We start from the raw sequence: 20,286 nt of genomic DNA, 5'->3' as shown, positions 1-20,286 counted from the left end.
CCATTCCAATCACGCGACAACATCTCAAGCAGATTCGATTACTCCCTGATAGCTTCTTTAATAAAGCAATCCAATTTACTTTAGAACTTTAATCTCCTATCCAAATAAAAAGGTTTCCCCTTCCCCAACAAAGGCCAGAAGGGAGACAGGAGAAGGGTAGTGGATGGGGGAGGGTGCCTAATCTACCATCCCTGCCCCTCCCCTTCAGACTCCCTCAGAGCTGGGGAGGAAGGGCTCGCCACTCTCCTGTCCCCACTGGTCAAGCGGTTCTGAGCATCGCCGATGGCGGTAGGGAGACAGCTTGCTTGGTCTGCCCTTGGTGATCTCTTCTTCGGTAGTAGGAATAGTCTTCTTGGGCTGACCTTGAACCTGAGTATCCTCCACGCCAAGGGTGCCCTTAGAGAGGGTCAACTCGGTCCTCCTCAGGATCCTCGTCAGCAGTCCACGCCCTGGCTCTTCTCTGGGCTGGGCTTCCTTTCCTTGGTAATGGAATACAGCCACTGCTATTCGGGGAGTATTTACCTTTAGTTCTGCCCATCCAATTCTGGCCCAGAATGTGTAACGTGCATGAAGATGATGTGAAAAGCCTATCTTAAGGCCTTTTGAGAGAGCAATGCCCGAGCCCCTCTGATTCCCCCTATTCCCATGGCCTCAAGATAAACTCTGCGCTGCAGACACCTGGGCGACTTCCCAGGCCCCCACCCGCACCCCGCAACTCCCTCCTACTTTGTGTCAAGGGACAGGCAATTCAGCCGCAAGCCATGGTATTTTCAATGGCCTCAGATGCATGTGAAAGTTGGACATTAAATAAGGAAGACCCTAGAAGAATCAGTGTGTGGGCAGAGGTCAGCTCACAAACATCTTCCCTGCTGCCAGACCGCTGTCTCCCCACATCATAGGGGTGGGCCTACTCCCTGCTGCTAGGGACAATGGACAGGCTCCAGTAGGAGGAGTTCACATCTTACTTATAATGGTTCCTATGGAGACCCAGAGAACAGGTCAAGTTAAGCTGCCATCTGAAATCTAGGATCTGCCCATCTTGCCATATGTATACCCCCAATCCCTCCTCTTCCTATTGCGTGGATATCCCTAGATCGCCCCCTCTCATTACTGTGATACCTATAGCACAGCCCCTTCCTGTGACGTATGTCTTCACCTGTAATTAGGGGGCTTGCATTAAAGATTCTCTCTCTCCCTCCACGTGGACCACCAAGCGGGGCTGAGGTGAGCATGCTACCATGAATTGTGTCTGACTCCATTTATTTCTATATTTCTCTTCTATCTCTCATGCTCTCTATAACTTTAATGTAATCTTTACTTATGATCACTGCACAATTGCGCCTACCGAACCCGTACTGATGTGCTAGGAGCTGGCTTCTTCTGGCATCAGTGCATTTGAATTGTGGTGCTGGAGAAGAATATGGAAAGTCTGTCTTGGGAGAAGTACGGCCAGTGTGCTCCTTTGAGGCAAGGATGGCGAGACTTACATCCTTTGGACATGTTGTCAAGAGAGGCCAGTTCCTGGAGATGGACATCCTGCTTGGTAGATTAGCTAAAAGGAGGAAGGTCCTCAATGAGATGGATTGGCACAATCGCTGCAACAATGGGCTCAAGCATGGTAACAATGGTGAGGGTGGCAAAGGGCCAGGCAGCATTTCCTTCTATTGTGCATGGGGGCACTATGGGTCAGAACTGACTCGATGGCAGTGAATTTTGCTTTTGAGTGCTGTCTGGAATCTCACAACAGTGGAAAAATGGAAATAATGTTTTGAATGTGCTCTGGACACTACTGGAACATAGGATTTACAGTTAGAGCCATTATTTAAAAATGTCTTCTTGACCAAATATGATAATGGGACAAAAGAAAAGTAAAAGGAAATAGAGCAGCAGTTCTCAGCCTGTGGGTTGCGACCCCTTTGGGGAGTCGATGACCCTTTCACAGGGGTTGCCAGATTCATAGCAGTAGCAAAATTACAGTTAGAAGTAGCAGCGAAAATAATTTTATGGTTGGGGGGTCACCACAACATGAGGAACTGTATGAAAGGGTCGTGGCCTTAGGAAGGTTGAGAACCACTGAAATAGAAGAAGGAACTAGGAGGCAAAGGAAATTTATAGAGGTCTAAACATAGGCCTGTACATATGTAAATATATTTATATATAACAGTAGGGAAATATATCTATGTACATATATTTATATGTTAAATGTTAAGGTAGCAGATGGACATTTGGCCTCTACTCAAGTAATCCCTCAACGCAAGAACACTTTGTTCTAATAACCTGTCATTCTGTGATACTCACCTTCCTAACAAGATCGCTGAAGAAAAAATGATTACATAAGCAAATGTGCTGAAAAAAGCTGATGGTGCTCGACTATCAAAAGACATAGCATCTGGGGTCTTAAAGGCTTGAAGATAAACAAGCAGCCATCTAGCTGAGAAGCAACAAAGCCCACATGGAATAAGTACACCAGCCTGTGTGATCATGAGGTGTAGATGGGATCAGGTATCAGGCATCAAACACCCAGAACAAAATATCAAGTCGATGTGAATGAGGGGGAGTGCAGAGTGGAGACTCAAAGCCCATCTGTAGACAATTGGACATCCCCTTACAGAAGGGTCACAAGGAAGAGATGAGCCAGTCAGGGTGCAGTATAGCACTGATGAAACATACAACTTCCCTCTAGTTCTTTAATGCTTTCTCCCCCTACTATCATGATCCCAATTCTACAGAGCATGTACACTGGTACAGATAAGAGATGGAAACACTGGGAATCCAGGACAGATAAACCCCTCAGGACCAATAATGAGAGTAGCGATACCAGGAGGGGAAGGGAAGGTGGAGGAAGAAAGGGGGAACCAATCACAATGATCTACATATAATCCATCGGGGGGACAGACAACAGAAAAAGTGGGTGAAGGAAGACATTGGTCAGTGAAAGACATGAAAAAGTAATAATTTATAAATTATCAAGGGTTTGTGAGGAAGGGAGGGTGGGAAAGGAGGGGAAACAATGAGGACCTGATACCAAAGTCTCAAGTAGAAAGACAATTTTTTTAATGATGATGGGAACATATGTACAAATGTGCTTGACATAATGGATGGATGGATGGATTGTGATAAGAGCTGTAAGAGCCCCCAATAAAATGACTTAAAAAATGCCTTCTAATGCCACAACTCATAGTGACCCTTATAGAGCTGCCCTTGTAAATGTCTGAGACTGTAACTTTTCACAGGAGTAGAAAAACCCACCTTTCTCCCATTGAGTGGCTAGTGGTTGTGAAACACTGACCTTGCAGTTAGCAGCCCAATGCATAATCACTATACCACCAGGGCTCTGTGAGTTTTTGTGCCAGCAATCCTAAAATATTAACTTATTTTGACAGAAACTCATGCTTAAGAATAAATTAGATGCTCCTGTAACTGATGTGTTGGCAACTTCAGAGACACCAGGCACAGTGACTTAAGCATAGTCTAAGTATTCATTTACATGTGGGCTTTGCTACCAACCTATGAGACACACATAGATATTTTTTACCACCTCATGTGTATGTGATGAAGAGGATTCTATAATTAGAAAGCATTGCTAAGTAGAAAGGCTTGATTACTTAATGTTGAGATGTGTATCAGGTTAGGCAGGGCAGGCTACTGGTAACATAGGCTATGGTATGTTACAGAACTATGTTTTCAGAAGTAGCAAGTCATCTGGATGGTGGAAATGGGGTCAATGTGCTCAACTGCTGACCAAAAGGTCTGAGATTCAAATCAACCCAGAGGAGCCTCAGAAGAAAGGCCTGGTAATCTGCGCCTGAAAAACCAACCACTGGAAGCCCTGTAGATCAGTCTGCCTCTCACACAGGGGCACCGTGCTTTGGCACTCACTCGATGCCAACTAGACAAGTCACCAGGAAGGTCGTAGGCAGAGAATTCCCTGTGGACTAGGGAGAGACGGGCAGGCTGTATGGATTGGCAGTGGACACACAGCACCAGGGCCACGGAGGGGCCACAAAGACTCGTGATCATACAACTCAGAAGAAAACGGCTTCGTTTTGCCATTCGGGGACCAGGGTTTCCATAAGGAAGTTACCACTTTGTGCTCTTGAAACACCCAGTATGCTTGTGAGGTTATTTTTACTCTTATTTTCAACGTGCTCCTTCCGGAAGTTTCTCTCTTATTAGAATGGATCTACGGTTTTCTAAAGCAATTAGAAAAGATTTGCTTTACATAAATATGTCAGTTGGCTTGCTGAGATTCATCTCTCTCTCTGAAAGCAAAATCTGAACCTTCATACTTTTTTAATTCTCAATCCGAGACCGTCTTAGCCACCGCCCTTCTTTCTTTCTTTCCTCCCTCCCTTCCTTTTTTTTTATACCTAAAATAGAACGGGGGAGGTGGACAAACAGCGGACACACAAACAGGACATGCCAAAGCAGTCCGATTGATCGCAAGGCAGTTTTATTGAATTACTTGCAAATGGAAGAAGTGGTTCCCACTGCGGCAACTGCCAGCAGGCGAGTGCAGACTCCAGGAGGGAGGTGTGGTGGGGCGGGACGGGTGGGAGGGAGGGGCTTGGAAACAGGGGTGGAGCTACTTGGTGCTGTGCGGAACTCTTGGCCTGGCTTTATCCCAGAAGGACTGGACTCAGAAGCTCCACACGTGGAAAGCAGCATTCACATCTTACTCCTCTCTGGAGGGGAAACAACAACAACAAAAAATTTAAAGGGTGGGGGTGGGAGTAAGAAAAGAAGGATTCAAACTTCCAACACTTAAATTCTTATCAACTCAGAAGGAGCATCTTCCAAAGCAAAGATCAAATTCCCCCTGGGTTCCTGGGCCCGGGCTGCAAGAGGAGCCCTGCTCGCCAGCAGGGACCTGGAGCTTCATGCGGGTTTGTTTGGCGTCGCCCGCTCGCTTACTGGTGCTTCTTGCGGAACTGGTCCAGCGCTTTCTTTGCCACGATCTCCATAAATTTAGGCTGGTCCCAGGCGACTTCTTTGGGGACCGTCAGAGTCATGGGGTCAGAATCAAAGAGCTGCACCATCACCTCACTGTCCTCGGACTTGGAGCCAGGTGCTCTGGCAGTGACCTGCGGGGAAGCGGGCGAGAAGAGAGAGGGAGCTCGACGCATGCGTGGGAGCGCTCGTCACTCCGTCGTGAGAACTGGAAAGGCCGCGTCTTTGGGTGAGAAATCTAGACGTCTGTGCAACTCGGTGAGCAAAGGTGCCCTGGCTCCTAAACACTTGTTTGAGGGTCCAAATGCCACCCACAAAGGACTAGGCCCAAGGGAAAGCACAGAGGGGAGCATGGCTTGCAAGGCAATTAATTCCCGGCCTGGCCTGTCCCAATCAGCAACAGCACAAAGGCTCCCAGCGCTGGAGAGGAGCTTTGCGGCAGGGAGCAATGCACCAGGCCAGAGTCATGCTCCTGGGCGGGGGCAGCAGCTTTGGGAAAAGAGAACAGGCGAGGTTGCCAGGCCGACAGGTGCGGATGCTCCCGCGGGCCAGCACTCAGTGATTGACCCTTGGGCACGCTGTTGAACCTCTCACTTTCCTAGTCTATACAACGGGATCCTCCGAGCGTACTGCCCTGAACTATGAGCATTCATCCCAACGACATAGACGGTATTTTTACTTCCTGACAATCAAAAGCCAAAGTGCCCCCCTTGGATATCTTAACCCCATTTTTATCCTCTAGGGAGGCTCACATCGCCTCAAGACCCCACCTTGGTACCCCTGGACAAATCTTAGGTACAAAGACAACGAAAGAAACAATCTAATATTTGGGTAGGGCACTATCTCAGCCATTGCTATCAAATCAGCTCTGACTCATAATATCTCTATCACTCAACTCATTCACTGCCAGCCAGTGACATTCACTGACTCATAGCGACCCTATAGGGCAGGGTAGAATTATCTCTGAGAGTTTCTAAGACTGTAACTCTTTATGGGAGTAGAGAGCCCTGTCTTTCTCCTTCTGAGCAGCTGGTAGTTTCAAACTGCTGACCTTGCAATTAGCAGCACAACATGTAACCACTGCACCCCACTAGGGCTGTTAATGACTCTATAGGGCAGAGTAGCTCTAGGGGATAGTGTGAAGCCCTATAGGGCCTCCAAGACTGCCAATCTTCATGGAAGCCAACTGCTTCATTTCTTTTCCACAGAGCGGCTGGTGGCTTCCAACTGCTGACCTCTTGCAGTTGGCATCCGGGCACTTACCCACTGTGCCACGGGACCTCCTGAGGAATGATAGGAAAGATAAGATAGTTGCTCTCTTGTGGGATATCCAGGAAAGTTTTACCAAGGAAGCTGACCCTTGAAAATAGCTACAGTGTAGATAGAGAATGAGCAAAGCTATTTGCACCGTGTGTGTTGGGGGACAGGACTCACCGAGTAGACCTGGAGATAGGCGTGGTCGCTGTTTTGGGTGTTGTTAGCCAGCTGGGACACCCAGCTAAACTGCTGGTTGAGCTGGTCCAGCAGGGAGGAGGTGTTGAACATCTTCTGCTGGTAGGACTTGAGCAGCTCGTCGTAGTGCTTGGTGAATTTCTCCGCAATCTGGAGGGCAGTCTTAAGCTCCTGTCGCAGCTGGGCCTGGGCAGGGTTGGTGGCAGAACAGTCTGCACAAAGATTAGCAATGTGAAGGGAAGGCAAATCAGAATGATGCATGCATGGAGATGGGCCCCCAGCAGCAGACTCTAAAGCGGTGCTATTTCAAGTAGCCATCCACCCACTGTACTCTCAGCCCACAGCAAAAGGAAGAGCTTGCCCCAGAAGGTGAGTCAGCCCACTCTTGCCTTCAACAAGACCTTGCTCTGAACAACAACAACAAAATCAGCTGGACCAAACAGTGCACTTGCTTAGTGGCTTAACTGACTTATTTAGGCGAAGGTCTTTATCTCCTTGGAGACGGGTAACAGTGGTGAGGGAAGGAATGTACTCTGAATAGCATTGATCCGGAATCTTCTGTTCCTCAGGCCAGGAGCTAGCCTTGTTGCCTCATCCCTCTCGGGATTCATTTCAGGGAAAGAGTCCTATTACTTATACCACCTATTTGTGCAGCATGGATCTATTATACCTACTATTTGTGCACTATGGATCACAGACCAGGTAAGGTGCTTCGGATGAATACAGCGACTGGGATTTCAGAATTGCCTTATTTACTTACAGGAGTCCACAGGGGATATATATTGTGAAACTGCGTGACTGCTACCTGAAAGGCTGGAAATTTTAATCTACCCAGAGGTGCCTCAGAAGAAAGACCTGGTGATCGAATGCCCCCGGAATTAGCCATAGAAAATTCTGTGGAGCACAGTTCCACTGTGACACACATGGGGCCACTATGGAGGAGAATCAACTACATAGCAACGGGTTTAATTACCAGTAATAAAACCGGGTCCCACAGAAGTAAAGGCCTTGCTCAAAGTCATAGAATTCTTCATCTGTGAGGCCAGCATTGAACCCAAAATCTTTAACCCCTAAAGTTGGACTCTTCCTATTCCGGGTCTGTGATGTTGGATCATTCTTCTATCTTGGCTTTTGAGCACCTTGGCAAAGAATCTCACCCCAAATGCCCATGCAGGAGCAGGCCACCCAGGCTACCCAGTTCTCCTCAGCATCACAGCCAGGTGGAGGGGGAGTCCTCAGCTGCTCACCTGACCAGCCACAGCTGGTCGCCGAGCTCACCAGGAGAGCAAAGACAAGAGAGAGCATTCCTCCCACTGCCCAGTGCCTGCTGCAGGTTGCAATGTTTCTGAGACTTGGCAGTTACGCTCCATCTCTTTAAAAAATGATTGTCTTCCTCTCATTAAGTTATTATTTTTTAATATCAGGGGAATGAGGGTGGGGCTATCCAAAGGGAACATCCAACTTCTAGTCATGGGTAAAGAGACCTAGAAACATTTATATAAAAATAAAATAAAACAGGATGTAGGATAAGAAAAGGGATTATTCTCAAGGAACCAGGGTGATAAAAATGTAATGAGAAAAAAAAAATGTAATGAGTAACCTTGATGTTTACTGAGACATAATTGAGCGATACATAAAGTCACTGACAACCAAGACTCTGTCTAAAGAAGTGATGATTCTCAACTGGGCACCATCCCCATTCCACCCCTCCAGGAGATGCTTCCTAATGTCCGAAGACATTTTTGAATGTCACAGCTGCTCAGGAGGCTTTGCTGCTGGAATCTACTGGGTAGAGACCAGGATTGCTGATAAACATCCGAAACTGCACAGGACAGCCCCCATGATTGAGCATGATCAGTCCCAAATATCATGAGTGCTGAAGCTGAGAAATCCTAGGCTAGAACTTCCCTTCAGAACACGTTCGTATAGGCACAAGCAACAAATCCATCACCACCAGACCGATTCCAACTCAGGGCAGCAGAACAGGGCTCCATAATGCTTTCTGAGCTCCATCCGGCCTTTGGGTTCAAACTACCAACTTGTAGGCCAGCAGCCAAGAATAAACTGTTTACACCACCCTCAGAGCTCATGCAGTAAGTAGCAAGCACCATAAACAAGCAGCAAATCTTCCTCCATAAAGGGCAGTGTTTAAGTAAGCTGTGGTGAGCAGACATGAAGATCAGTGGCAGAGGGAGCAATCTGAGCCCAGGCATGCAATGTCTCTTCTTGCTCTAACTTGATTAACTTTCTTATTATCCAAAAATCAAACTCACTGACATCGAGTAGATTCCGACTCACGGTGACTCAGTTAAACAGAGTACAACTGCCCCTTTCAGTTTCTGAGACTTTAAACCTTTATAGGAGTAGAAGACCTCATCTTTCTCCCACGGAGCAGCTGGTGAGTTTGAACCACCAACTTGCAGTTAGCAATTTAATATGTAACCCACTATGCCACCAGAGCTTCTTACTGTAATGAAGCACTATATATATAATTAATGCTATAATGACTACTGTACTATCTGGGGAAAGCCCAAGAGGCCTACTTAATTGTCTACTAATCTGTTTTGATTTATATCTCCACCACTCAACAACCAGTAATGTTAAAGTTGAAGATAGTGTATGCTTTCACCAACTTCTTTAGTCTGAAATTGATCAAACATGCAATCAATATGAATTGGTACTTACTGGTGATTAGAACGTGAAATTTGGAGGCAAAGAAGAGTTAGTAGATGGAAAACATGGCATTAGTGACAGAAATGACTCAGAGATCAGGTAATAGAATTATGTCGGACCAACAACTCATTCATTGCAAGTACCTTTTTTCAACAACATAATTGGTGACTATACACATGAACCTTACAGTGGGATGCATGGGCACCAAACTGACTAAGCTATGGAAATAAATGATGGATAAGCTCAATATCATCAGTCAGAACAAGGAAACAACTTCAGAACAGACCATCAGCTGCTTCTATGCAAGTTAAAGTGAAGGATAAGAAAATTAATGTAAACCCACAAAGAGCCAAAGCACATTTTGGATATATATATCCATCTAAGTTTAGGGACCATCTCAAGAATACATTTGACATACAAAACACTAACGACCAAATGCCAGGGATGACATCACATGTTAAGGAAGCAAAAGGTCATTTAAAATACTGGTTAAGGATAACAAACAAACAAACAAAAAAACCAGAAAAAGTCAAAATGGATGTCAGAAGAAATTCTGAAACTTGAATGTAGAGTCGCTAAAGGGAGTGGAATAAATGATGGTATAAACAAGCTGAAGATAAAATGTCAACGTGCAGATTAAGAAGACACGGAAGTATAATGAAATGTGCAAAGTACTGGATTTAGGAAACCAAAAGGGAAAGCACAGTTAGCATCTCTCAAATGGAACTATCTGAAGAGAAAAGTCAAGCCTCCAGTGGCAACACCGAAGGATTCTATGGCCTAGATACTGAACAACACAGGAACCATCAAGAGAAGCTGGAAGGAATACACAGAGTCACTGTACCAAAAAGAATTGGTCAATATTCAACCATCTCAAGGGGTAGCATAGGATTAAGAAGCAACATTATTGAAAGGAGACCTACAAACTGCACTGAAGGTCTTAGAAAGTGAGAAGGCTCGAGGAGGAGCCCTGGTGGTGCTGAGGTTTTGTGTTGGCCTGTGATCTGCAAGATCAGCAGTTTGAAACCATCAGCAGCTCCATGGAACAAAGACGGGCTTTCTACTCCTGTCAAGAGTTACCATCTGGGAAACTCACAGGGGCAGTTTCACCCTGTCCCCTAGGGTCATATGATTCAACACTGATGGCAGTGAGTTTGGTTTTAGGTTGAGAGGAATTGATCCACAATCAATACTTAAGGGAGCAGCAGCCAAGAAAGGCAGCAAATCTGAGAAAGAGAAAACTTTTGTAAAGTGTTGAGCAGCAAAGATGTCTCTTAGAAGGCTAACCCTGACCTAAGCCACAGTCTTTTCAATCACCTTACACATCCAAAAGCTGGACAATGACGAAGGAAGGCGGGAGGAGGATTGGTGCTGTGGAAGTACCACGTGGGTGAAAACTATTGAGTGAACCGGGGGCTGCCAGAATCCCCAGCACACCGTCTCTGAAGAAGTATAGCCAGAATACTTCTTATCAGCATGGATGATGAAACGTCATCCCAGTACTTCAGACATCTGACCAAGAGGGGCACGTCCCTGTGTGTGTGCTACTGTGTGCCAAGAACACCTCACGCCTGGTAAAGTAGACAGTCGGCGGGCAGGAGGAAGACCGCCGATGAGATGGATTGACAGGGCGGCTGCCATGGTGAGCTCAGGCTGAATGATTGTGAGGATGGCGCTGGACAAGGCAGTGTTCCCTCTCTGGTACACAGTGCGGCTATAAATCAAAGCACACTCAGCAGCACCCAACAACAGCTATTTATATTTCTTCCCGGAGCCTCTTGTGGCCTTAGTATTTATTTTGCAGTGGTTTCTAAAAGTACAGGGATGAAGCTAGGAATATTTAACTAGACTCCCAAGGTCTGCCCCCCCCCCTAAATCCAAACACATTAAGTAAGCGCAAAGCTGCATGACTGATAAGCTATTCGCAAGGGAAACAATTAACTCTTTGCAAGCATGTGCTACTGTATACCAGGAATGACTCTAAATACTTTTAAATCTGTTATTTCAATGTAAGAAGAATTTAGTCCGTGTCTAGACCTAATGAAATCTTGGGGGGTGGGGGCACCCGTGAAATGAAGTATTCCCTCTGCATAGAGAAGCAGACAATTAAAGAAAACAGTGCCGGGGCACCCACAGGCCAGCGCTGTCGCAGGTCAAGACAATATCGCAGTTAGGGCAGGTGGGATCCCTGTGCCCCACTGGGGAGTGAAAGCGCCATGGGCAGTCAGTCCCATAACCTTTCCACGGCTCAGTTGCCTCCTCTGTGAAAAGAGACGATAACTGGACCCGGCTCAACTGGACCCGGCTCATCGGGTTGTCGCAAGGAAAGGAATATGTGTTTGTAAAATGTTTAAACATTACCTGGCACCCTGGCGAGTTAGCTCTAAAATGCCATCGTCTGCATAGAATCCTGAGCACGGGTACTATGCCAGACCCACCCCCCGACTACCAGTTTGTCACACGGCAGTGGCTGGACGCTGGAAAATATGCCACCAATATTTCCAGCATCGTGTGCATGTTTCAGTAGCGCTTTCAGACGGAAACAGACCAGGAAGAAAGGCCTGGCGATCAGAAATGAGTGAATGCAAACTAAAAAGCCCTAGGGAGCAGAGCAGAACGTTGCGGGCACATGCTGGAAAACGAGGCTGCTGGCATTCAACTTCCACGGTGGCTGCAATAGCAGACTGGACCATACCACCACCAATCACGAGGCTCGCACAAAACGGGACAATGTTTCGTCCTGTCCTAGGAGTGGGCACCATGAATCACAAACTAATGCCCTCATAACAACACTTGGGTCTTGGGATCCGTATAACAACAATGACAACAAAATCAAAGGAGGATGACTATTTTAAAAGGAAAAAAAAAAAAATCCCAGCCTCACTACTACAGAACATCTGCCTACCCCGTGCCAGGTGGTGTGGCAGACACCGCACCTACTGCCTCATCCACAACAGGATTTTTCACCTGGGGAGGAAAAACGACCCCCGGCTGCTGTCTCACGATGACTGCCTGTGGGTCAGCGCAGAAGCGGGGGTTCGCCAGGGCAGTTTTTCTTTCTAAGTAAATTTCCAGTCTTTTCTTTCCAGGCACCTCTGGGTGGGCTCGAACAGCCAACCTTTCAGTTTGAAGGTGAGCTTGCTAACTGTCTGCCCCAGCTGGGCGGCCAGCCGCAGTGTTCGGTTGAGGGCTGCGTGAGGCTAAGGCTGGGGGGGACCGGAGAGCTGGGAGCTGGACTCCTGTGCGGCTCCGGTACAGGCGGCGCTAGGGAGGAACAAATGGCCCAAAGATAGGGCCACAGTTTGCAGCGGCCACCTGACTCACCCACGGACAGGATCTCCTGGCACTTCTCGCACTGGCTCTTCATCTTCAGGCAGCCCGTGGAGTTGCGGCGTATTTCTCGGCACACCAGGCGGCTATCATTGTTGTGTTCTGGAGACACAGAGGGAAGGGGCTCTCATGGGCGATTCAGCCGACCAGAGCGGGGCCGCACACACTCCGGTGAACCCTTCCACCTAACAGCATGGCCCTTTCCGAGGGTTCTGGAGTTGAGGAGTTGGCAGACCTGTGCCTCTGGAAGGTGGTCCGTGTCAGGGACCGCACAGAGCAGAGGACACACGGGGCCCTGGATATGGTGTTTGTCTGCCCACCTCCAGGCTACGCTCCTGTGGTTCCACCAGCTCTGCCCGCCTCTCCATCTGATGAGGCCTCCCTCCCTGCATACACCCTGAACTGCTTGTACTTCTCTTGGACAGCGTGGCATTGTTTGCCCTGCATGTTATCTGACTCATTTGCAATCCGTTCCCAACCAAACGGAGACCAGTCAAACCAGAGAGACTGGTGTTGGGTGGGAAGGGATTAGGAAACACAGGAGAGCTTTGAATTAAAACATATCTACATTTTCTGTTGCATATTCATAGCGCATGAAACAGTGCTATTCAGAAGCTACAAGGAGGACCCCATTTCTGCCTTCAAGGGGGCTTGCTGCCTGGCGAGGAGGGAGAAATGAGCCACACCTGGCGCGGTTCACAGCATCTAAGGAGGCTGCTCAGTGATCAACAGACAGATAGTTCCCACCCCTGCCGATGAAGAACAAGCCCTCTTTCAAACCTGTAGCAAACCCCCCCAGCAGGGGCTGGTGGGAGATATCCATGGCCTGTTGAGCCTGCTGGATCAGGTGCGAGAAGGGCTGGAAGGTGTCCAGGAAGCTCAAAGGCTTATGGAAAAAGAAAGGGTCCGTATCCCGGACCACACGGGACTTGGGGTACAAGAAGTGGGTCTTAGGGAAAGAATGGTCATGGATGGAGCCGAAGGGCAGGCGGAAGAGAGGCTTCAGGGGCTCGGGCCTGAAAACCCGGCTCTGGAACAGCTCGTCCAGCACTCTGGACAGCTGGCTGAAGCGGCCCTCCATGTCATCCATCATGTAGGTCTGCTCCTGGTTGCTCTCCATCAGGGCGTCAACACGGTCACCGTCCATCCAGATGTAAAAAGGAGACGACTGGTTCAGGAACTCCTCCAGCTGAAAGAGCCCAAATGGGCCACCGTTAGGAGTCGCTCACTGAGGCCCCAGGCCCTGGAGCCTCTCTTTTGACCCTCAGCCTCTTCAGAGTCACAGTGAGTGACCAAAGGCCAGCAAGTGAGACTGGCCCCCTTGAGGTCAATGTCAATGCCTTTCCATTCAACCTCCTCCAAAGAGGAGAGAGCTTAGAGATAGGCTTAGGGACACTCAAGGCCCATGACTTCAGGGACTGGTGCACTGTCATCTTTAGCTATCATGGAAACCTACCCAGTCTAAACTGGGAATAGCAAAATTCACACGAGACCCAACCAAGTGAGGGTCACAGTTAAGAACAGGATCGATATTAATGTATTCAAAATACTCAACTTCCTCCCCTCTACCTGTATGGAAACATGTTTGTCGGTTGTGGTCCTGTTATGTTTGTTACAGTCCTCCAGCATGAGCATCTGGCTACTAGGACGACAAATAGATGGTGTGGGTGCTTTTACACCGCATTTCTGTACTCGTGGCAGATATCACCAATTGATTATGGCGCGTTGAGCCCAGACACAGTCACTCTTAACCAATTGTATGCGGCACATGAAATGAAACATGGAGATAAAAGGTAGAGTCTGCCTCCTTCCTGACTGATGCTTCCTCCAACAATGGCCTGAGCCTGTGGTCAGAGCTGAGGAGACGATCATCCTTCCACTCAGCTAGGGAGTCCCTACACAGGCCTACTTTATTCTACACTGGGATAAAGATCGTGACCCTGTCTGTTCAAGTCCTCGTCCCCACGCAGAACCTAGGCTGCACCCTGGAAGCGTTTCCCTTTTCACCTGATGGCCAACGGCCGGAGAGCCACTTCTGCAGATGCGAGTGTAGAACCTCATGCAGGTTTGTTTCAGGCAAGGCTTGCATTCCTCCCAGAGGGCCGTCATGGTATCATTGCACACCTCTGGGGATGCCTTCAGCTTCATTTCGGTATCCCTGGTCACCTTGATGGCATCCTGCAGGACAGAGGCTGGGTTACAGAGGCCACCTCTCTCTCCTCCTAAGCAGCTCTTCATGCAGTGCCTGAGAGGCCCTCCACTTCCCAGGCAGTCTGCCTTTGGGCAATACAGGGTAGATTCCCAGCCCTGCTTTGGCTCGCAGTTGCCTTCCTTTGCCTACCTGGAATTCCCTCCCCGCTGACCTCTAAACACGCTCACAGCCTCCAGGATGCCGGTTGTTCCTTAAAGTCTTTTCTAAGTAACTCCTGTTACCTATGTGGACATCTTTTACTGGCTCATCACAGTAACAGTCTTAACCTTGGACTCTACCTCTCACTTATATCGAATTTTCTATCCTCAACTCCTGCCATGTAAGTGTCACTGGTCAAAGCAGCTGCACCCTGGCTGACTCTTACTTTCCTGTTGTACCTCCTTGGTTCCTGGCACGCAATGGGAACAGACAAGCTTTTAAAACCCAAGTCCCTACCACTATCAAAACTTTCCAACCTGCGCATACCATTGGACCCAATAAGTCGTTAAGAATCTATCCCAGAGAATTCCTGAAATAAAGAAAAAGAAAACCCTTATGCCTAAGGATATTTGTATGGCAAAACATAACAATAAAAAAAAAACCACTGGAATCCACCCAGATTCTCAAAAATAAAGAACAAGTTAAGCAAGATTCATTACATACAAAGCGTCGGTAATTATGCCATTACAAGTTAAAATGATATGCAAAGCAGTTTTTCATGTTAAAATTCATGATTTTGTCAACAGTTACTGCAAAAAGAGTATATATGGGCAGGTGTATATGGTAGTAGGAAGTATATCCCACATTAATAGTGAATTGGTCTCAGGTGAAAGGATGATGGACTTCCTTCCTCTCCTTCCCTATCTCTTCTACTTTTCTATATTAAAACCGGTATAAGCGAGTGTATATCCAGAAAATATTAACTAAACTGTCCATAGCCCAGAGCAAAGCTACACTCTAAGGACCCAACTCCAGAGGGGCTGTAGCTGGCAGCATCTTCATCCCACTTTCTATCCCGACTCCATGCTGAGGAAGGACCCCACACCTGCATGGATCGGAAACACCTGTCAGCCATACTGTCCACTTCCTGTCCTTCTGGTCCACATATTCCTCACCTAAGATGCCACAGTGAATACTTCCAAAGGGTGCAGTTAATGATAAAATACGGTTGTCGAATATCAAACACCCACAATAACACCGCGAACATCTGAGACCAGGACTTGCCCCTTTTTCAGGAGTTATTGAGGCTTCTCATACCATTGTGAGAACTAATATGGACACTAAGAAAGGGCTTCACATTTTCAGGAAAAGTTATGGAGTTGCATCCAGGCCAACATTTCCTTAAGTAACTTTGCTGGAATCATGTTTGAGCCATCAGGACAGAAATGCATTCCCAGGCCACTTAGATTTAAGAAAAAACTGAGCTAACTTACAAAGTTGCTCATGTTTCTTTACTGCAAGATGTCCAGAGTCTTTGAAACCATTTTAATATGCATTATGGGTCACGATGGCAGGTGGCCCCATTTGAGCATCTCTTCATCCTGGCATCTCCTCCAGTAGGGTCAGGTGGCAAGGGTGTCTAGGACACGCCAGTGGAGATTACTGGTTTTAAAAATAATTCGTTTATTAGTGATTATTGTACAACTCATTTTTAATATGACCGAGCCATTGAAGTCGATGATATGTGAATTATGTCTCAATAAGACTAGTTTTTTAAAAAAGACTAGTTTAAAAAATGACAGATTATTTATTGAATTGTGGTGTGTTGGTTTTGTTGATCTGGGCGGTGCAAACAACTAACTTGCTTAACTGATAACCAACCAAAAGATCAGAGGTTCAAGTCCAGAAGTGCCCCACAAGCAAGGCCTGCTGACCCAAGTCTGAAAAATTAACCAATGAAAACTCTACTGAGCACAGCTCTGCTCTGATGCACAGGGGCATGGCCATGAGTTGGTTCAGACTCAATGGCAACTGTTTGTGGTGGTGGCGACGGTGGTTTGAAACCTGCTATGCTCACTATCAGACTCAAGGAGTCTCTTTATGAAAGAAAGAGAGAGAGAGAGAAAGCGGCTCTGGAAAGACAGGAGGAAAGAGGTGTGTGTCTGGCTTGACCCCAATCACATTTCCACTACTCAATGTAAGCTCCTCAAAGTAGGCTCCATCCCTCCCCTCGCTCCAGCCACCAAATGATCCAAAGCGGAGCTTGGAGCTTGTGCACAGCTGTTGCAGCAACAACAGAATGGAACGCTGCCGGCTCCTGCATCCTTCTCCCAATTCTTCCTATGCCTGCGCTTGTGGAGGTAACCACTGTGGCAATCCACCTTCCTCTTCGGTGCTGACCCTCTCCCACACTTGAGATCCTTCTCCAGGGACTGGTGCCTCCTAATGACATGTGCAAAGCACATGAGACTGTTAAGGGTTTGGGAAAAAAAGCTATTGAATCTGAGCGTCAAGCCCTGGGCTAGATCTGTAACCAAAAAAAAAACAGATCTGAGATCTCACCCCCTGAAGTTTTCAAAAGCTAGTAAACCTCTATTCTTTCTTTTTTTTTATCATTTTATTAGGGGCTCATACAACTTTTATCACAATCCATACATACATCAATTGTGTAAAGCGCATTTGTACATTCATTGCCCTCATCATTCTCAAAACATTTCCTCTCCACTTAAGCCCCCAGCATTAGGTCCTCATTTTTCCCCTCCCTCCCTGCTCCACCCTCCCTCATGAGCCCTTGATAGTTTATAAATTATTATTTTGTCATATCTTGCCCTGTCCGACGTCTCCCTTCACCCACTTTTCTGTTGTCCGTCCCCCAGGGAGGAGGTCACATATAGTTCCTTGTAATCGGTTCCCTCTTTCCAACCCACTCTCCCTCTACCCTCCCAGTATCGCCACTCACACCACTGTACACCTCTATTATTTCACGACAGCTGACTCAGCCCTGGATGGATTGAAGGTCACTATGGCAACCCAGTAAAGCACCTTGCAGATTAAGGATCATCTGCCTCTGCCCTCCAGCAGGACTGGATCAAGGTCACGTGGCTCACCCGTACCTCTTTCTGCTTCTTGGCTTTCTCTAGGGTGTTGAGCAGTGTCTGACGCTCCTCGTCTGTTTCGCTCATGAGGGCTTTTATCTCTTTCATTCCCTTGACAGCGTTTTGAATTTCCTCATCGATGTACTTACTCCCCTGGGCGGACAAATCTGCAACAGAAGGGCAGGGAGGTTGAACCAGAGGGTGAGAGGGTGCTGAGCAGATGTCCATGGCTGCAGCTGTAATGAGCAGGAAGGGGCTGCCAAGGCTGGGACCCCTGGCAGGCAGCTTTGGCTATGGATTTCCATCACAGCCTTCGCTGTGTTCCGCATAGAGGGGCGGAGCCCGAGAGCCAAAGCCATCCAACAGCTCAAAAAGCACATACTAGGAAGTGGTCTGGAAAAGGATTGGGGCCACAGAAGAAAATATGGAAGAAAAATAAATGAAGAGCAACTTTGTCAGCATCACAACATAACTAGTGTTATTTTGGATGTAAAATGTCCTAGGGAATTCACTTTAAACAGCACTTGTGCTACTTTGTCCTAAGGCACTATGCGAGGTAATGAGGATGTAAAGATGAATGAGCAGCATCCCACCCCACCCCACCCCCACTCTGCCCTGGTGGCGTAGTGAGTCACACGCTGGGCTGCTCACCACAACATCAGCAGTTTGAAACCACCAGAGGCTCAGCAGGAGAAACATAAGGCTTTCCACTCCTATAAAGATTTGTGGTCTTGGAAACCCAAAAGGGCAGGTCTACTCTGTCCTATAGGGCTGCTATGAGTGGGCATTAATGTAATGGCCATCAGCTTGAGTTGAGTCTTTCCTCAAGGAGACGGTCATCAGAACCTGAGGCTCACCTTGTGACCATGCAACCCAAGGTGAGCGGTGCACCCACATTCGTCTCCGACTAGTGCTGTGCCAAGCCTGGGGCTGACACTTCACATGGGCTTCTTCTAATAGCCCCTGCACCATCCCATCCCCGTGTCACAGATGAGGAGAAGGAAGTGTAGTGGGGTTGAGATATGGGACCAGAGTCACGTGGAGCCAGGACTCATACCCATATCTGATCTCAAAGTTGGGCTTTTCACCACTGAAACTAAACCCAACCAACAACCACAGAGTCCGTTGTGGCTCCCAGTGGCCCTCTATAGTCTAACAGTTAGCCCAGAAGGACTGCTCGGCGGTTAGAAAGCAGATGGACTGGAGGGAGGGAGGACGGGCTCAGGAAAAGCAGGCCACCAAAAGGAGCTTTGAAGGATGACTACTCTTCAAACTAAACGGCATGTACCCCCCCTTCTTGCCCTCGGGAGCTGAAGATATGAAGCATGACTATGTGAATGGAAAGGCGGAGGACTGAACCATGGGTAACACAAAATGGGGGGGGGGAGGCTGAATTGTCTACATGATACGAGGTGTCTTTCAGCCCTCTTCCAAACACATGTGGAAGTCAAGATGTTGCACCCTTCCCCGCAAACTAAACCCTCCGACCCCCCAGCAACCCCGAGTCTTCTTTGATGTGGACGTCAAAGGGGAGCAAGTTGGTAAAATTGTCTTAGAGTCGTTTGCAGATATTGTCCCTAAAACTTCAGAAAATTCCAATGCATTTTGTATGGGAGAAAAGGCATTGGACTCACAACTGGAAAACCCCTCCATTTCAAAAGGTGCTCTTTGGAAACATCAGATTATTGAGACATTCATGATTCTGCCAAATCAGAATGGGACAGGTGGAGAAAGTATTTATGGCGAAGAATTTGAAGATGAAAACTTCTATTATCAGCATGATCGGGAAGGTGTGTTGAGCATGGCAAATGCAGGACCCAATTCAAATGGTTCTCCGTTCTTTATCACAACAGGTCCAACTCCTCATTTGGAGGTAAACATGTGGAACGGGGCCAAGTTATTAAAGGAGTGGGTGTGGCAAGGATGCTGGCAACCATAGAAGTGGAAGATGAAAAACCTGCCCACTTGTGCGTTGTTGCCCAATGTGGAGAATTGAAAGAAGGAGAAGACTCCCCAAAGATGGTTCTGGTGACAGCCATCCAGATTTCCCAGAGGATGCTGACATAGACTTAAAAGATGTAGATAAAATTTTATTGATAACAGAAGACATTAAAAAAAACTGGAAATACTTTTTTTAAGTCCCAGAACTGGGAGATGACCATAAAGATGTATGCCAAAGTTTTAAGGTGTGTGGAAGGTGTAAAGGCTGCTAATGAGAAAGCAGGTAGATCCAGGCTACAACCTATAGCTTTAAGCTGTGTGCTGGATATTGGAGCTTGTAAACTGGAGATGCCCAATTGGCAGGGAGCCATTTGGAGGCTGTTCGGAGGCTCTTGAACTAGACCCAGCAGAGACCAAGGCACTGTACCACAGTGCTCAAGGGTGGCAAGGATTAAAAGACTATGATCCAGCACCTGCTGGTCTCAAGAAAGCTCCAGAGACAGCACCAGAAGACAAGCTCTCCAGGCAGAATTGCTGGAAGTCAAGCAAAAGACAAAGGCGCAGAAAGATAAGGAGAAGGCAACTTACGCAAAAATGTTTGCTTAATAAAAAGCTGAATTTTGGAAATGTGATCCACTGGCTGTATAAAGGCAATAAGATTTAAGGGTGATTGACAAACATGTCCCTAATGTGTTTCTTTTTATGCTTTAGTTT

The 20,286-nt window shown here is 47.4% G+C and overlaps 1 protein-coding gene and 1 pseudogene across 2 annotated transcripts; one reads left to right on the top strand and one right to left on the bottom strand.

Moving 5' to 3' along the window:
* Positions 1-4,436: 4,436 nt before the first annotated feature.
* CLU (clusterin) lies at positions 4,437-17,874 on the bottom strand. 2 transcript variants are annotated; one of them, XM_045286694.1, is made up of 7 exons: positions 17,650-17,874; positions 14,413-14,583; positions 13,186-13,594; positions 12,400-12,507; positions 6,385-6,614; positions 4,915-5,084; positions 4,437-4,685 (listed from the first exon to the last, which is right to left on the bottom strand). In XM_045286694.1, the coding sequence occupies exons 1-7, from the start codon at positions 17,857-17,859 to the stop codon at positions 4,676-4,678; spliced, it is 1,308 nt and encodes a 435-aa protein (XP_045142629.1). In that variant the 5' UTR covers positions 17,860-17,874; the 3' UTR covers positions 4,437-4,675. The 2 variants fall into 2 exon arrangements, with proteins under 2 accessions (XP_045142629.1, XP_030740458.2); XM_030884598.2 differs by lacking the exon at positions 4,437-4,685 and having other exon boundaries at positions 4,911-5,084.
* Positions 17,875-19,083: 1,209 nt separating this feature from the next.
* On the top strand, positions 19,084-20,178 carry LOC115868270 (annotated as a pseudogene).
* Positions 20,179-20,286: the final 108 nt, after the last annotated feature.

This window comes from Echinops telfairi, unplaced genomic scaffold (genome assembly GCF_000313985.2).
Source record: "Echinops telfairi isolate 266 unplaced genomic scaffold, ASM31398v2 ScPeMD7_9;HRSCAF=40, whole genome shotgun sequence".
Classification (NCBI taxonomy): domain Eukaryota; kingdom Metazoa; phylum Chordata; class Mammalia; order Afrosoricida; family Tenrecidae; genus Echinops; species Echinops telfairi.
The sequence above is the reverse complement of the archived record's forward strand: the minus strand, read 5'-3'. Positions and strand labels throughout refer to the sequence as shown.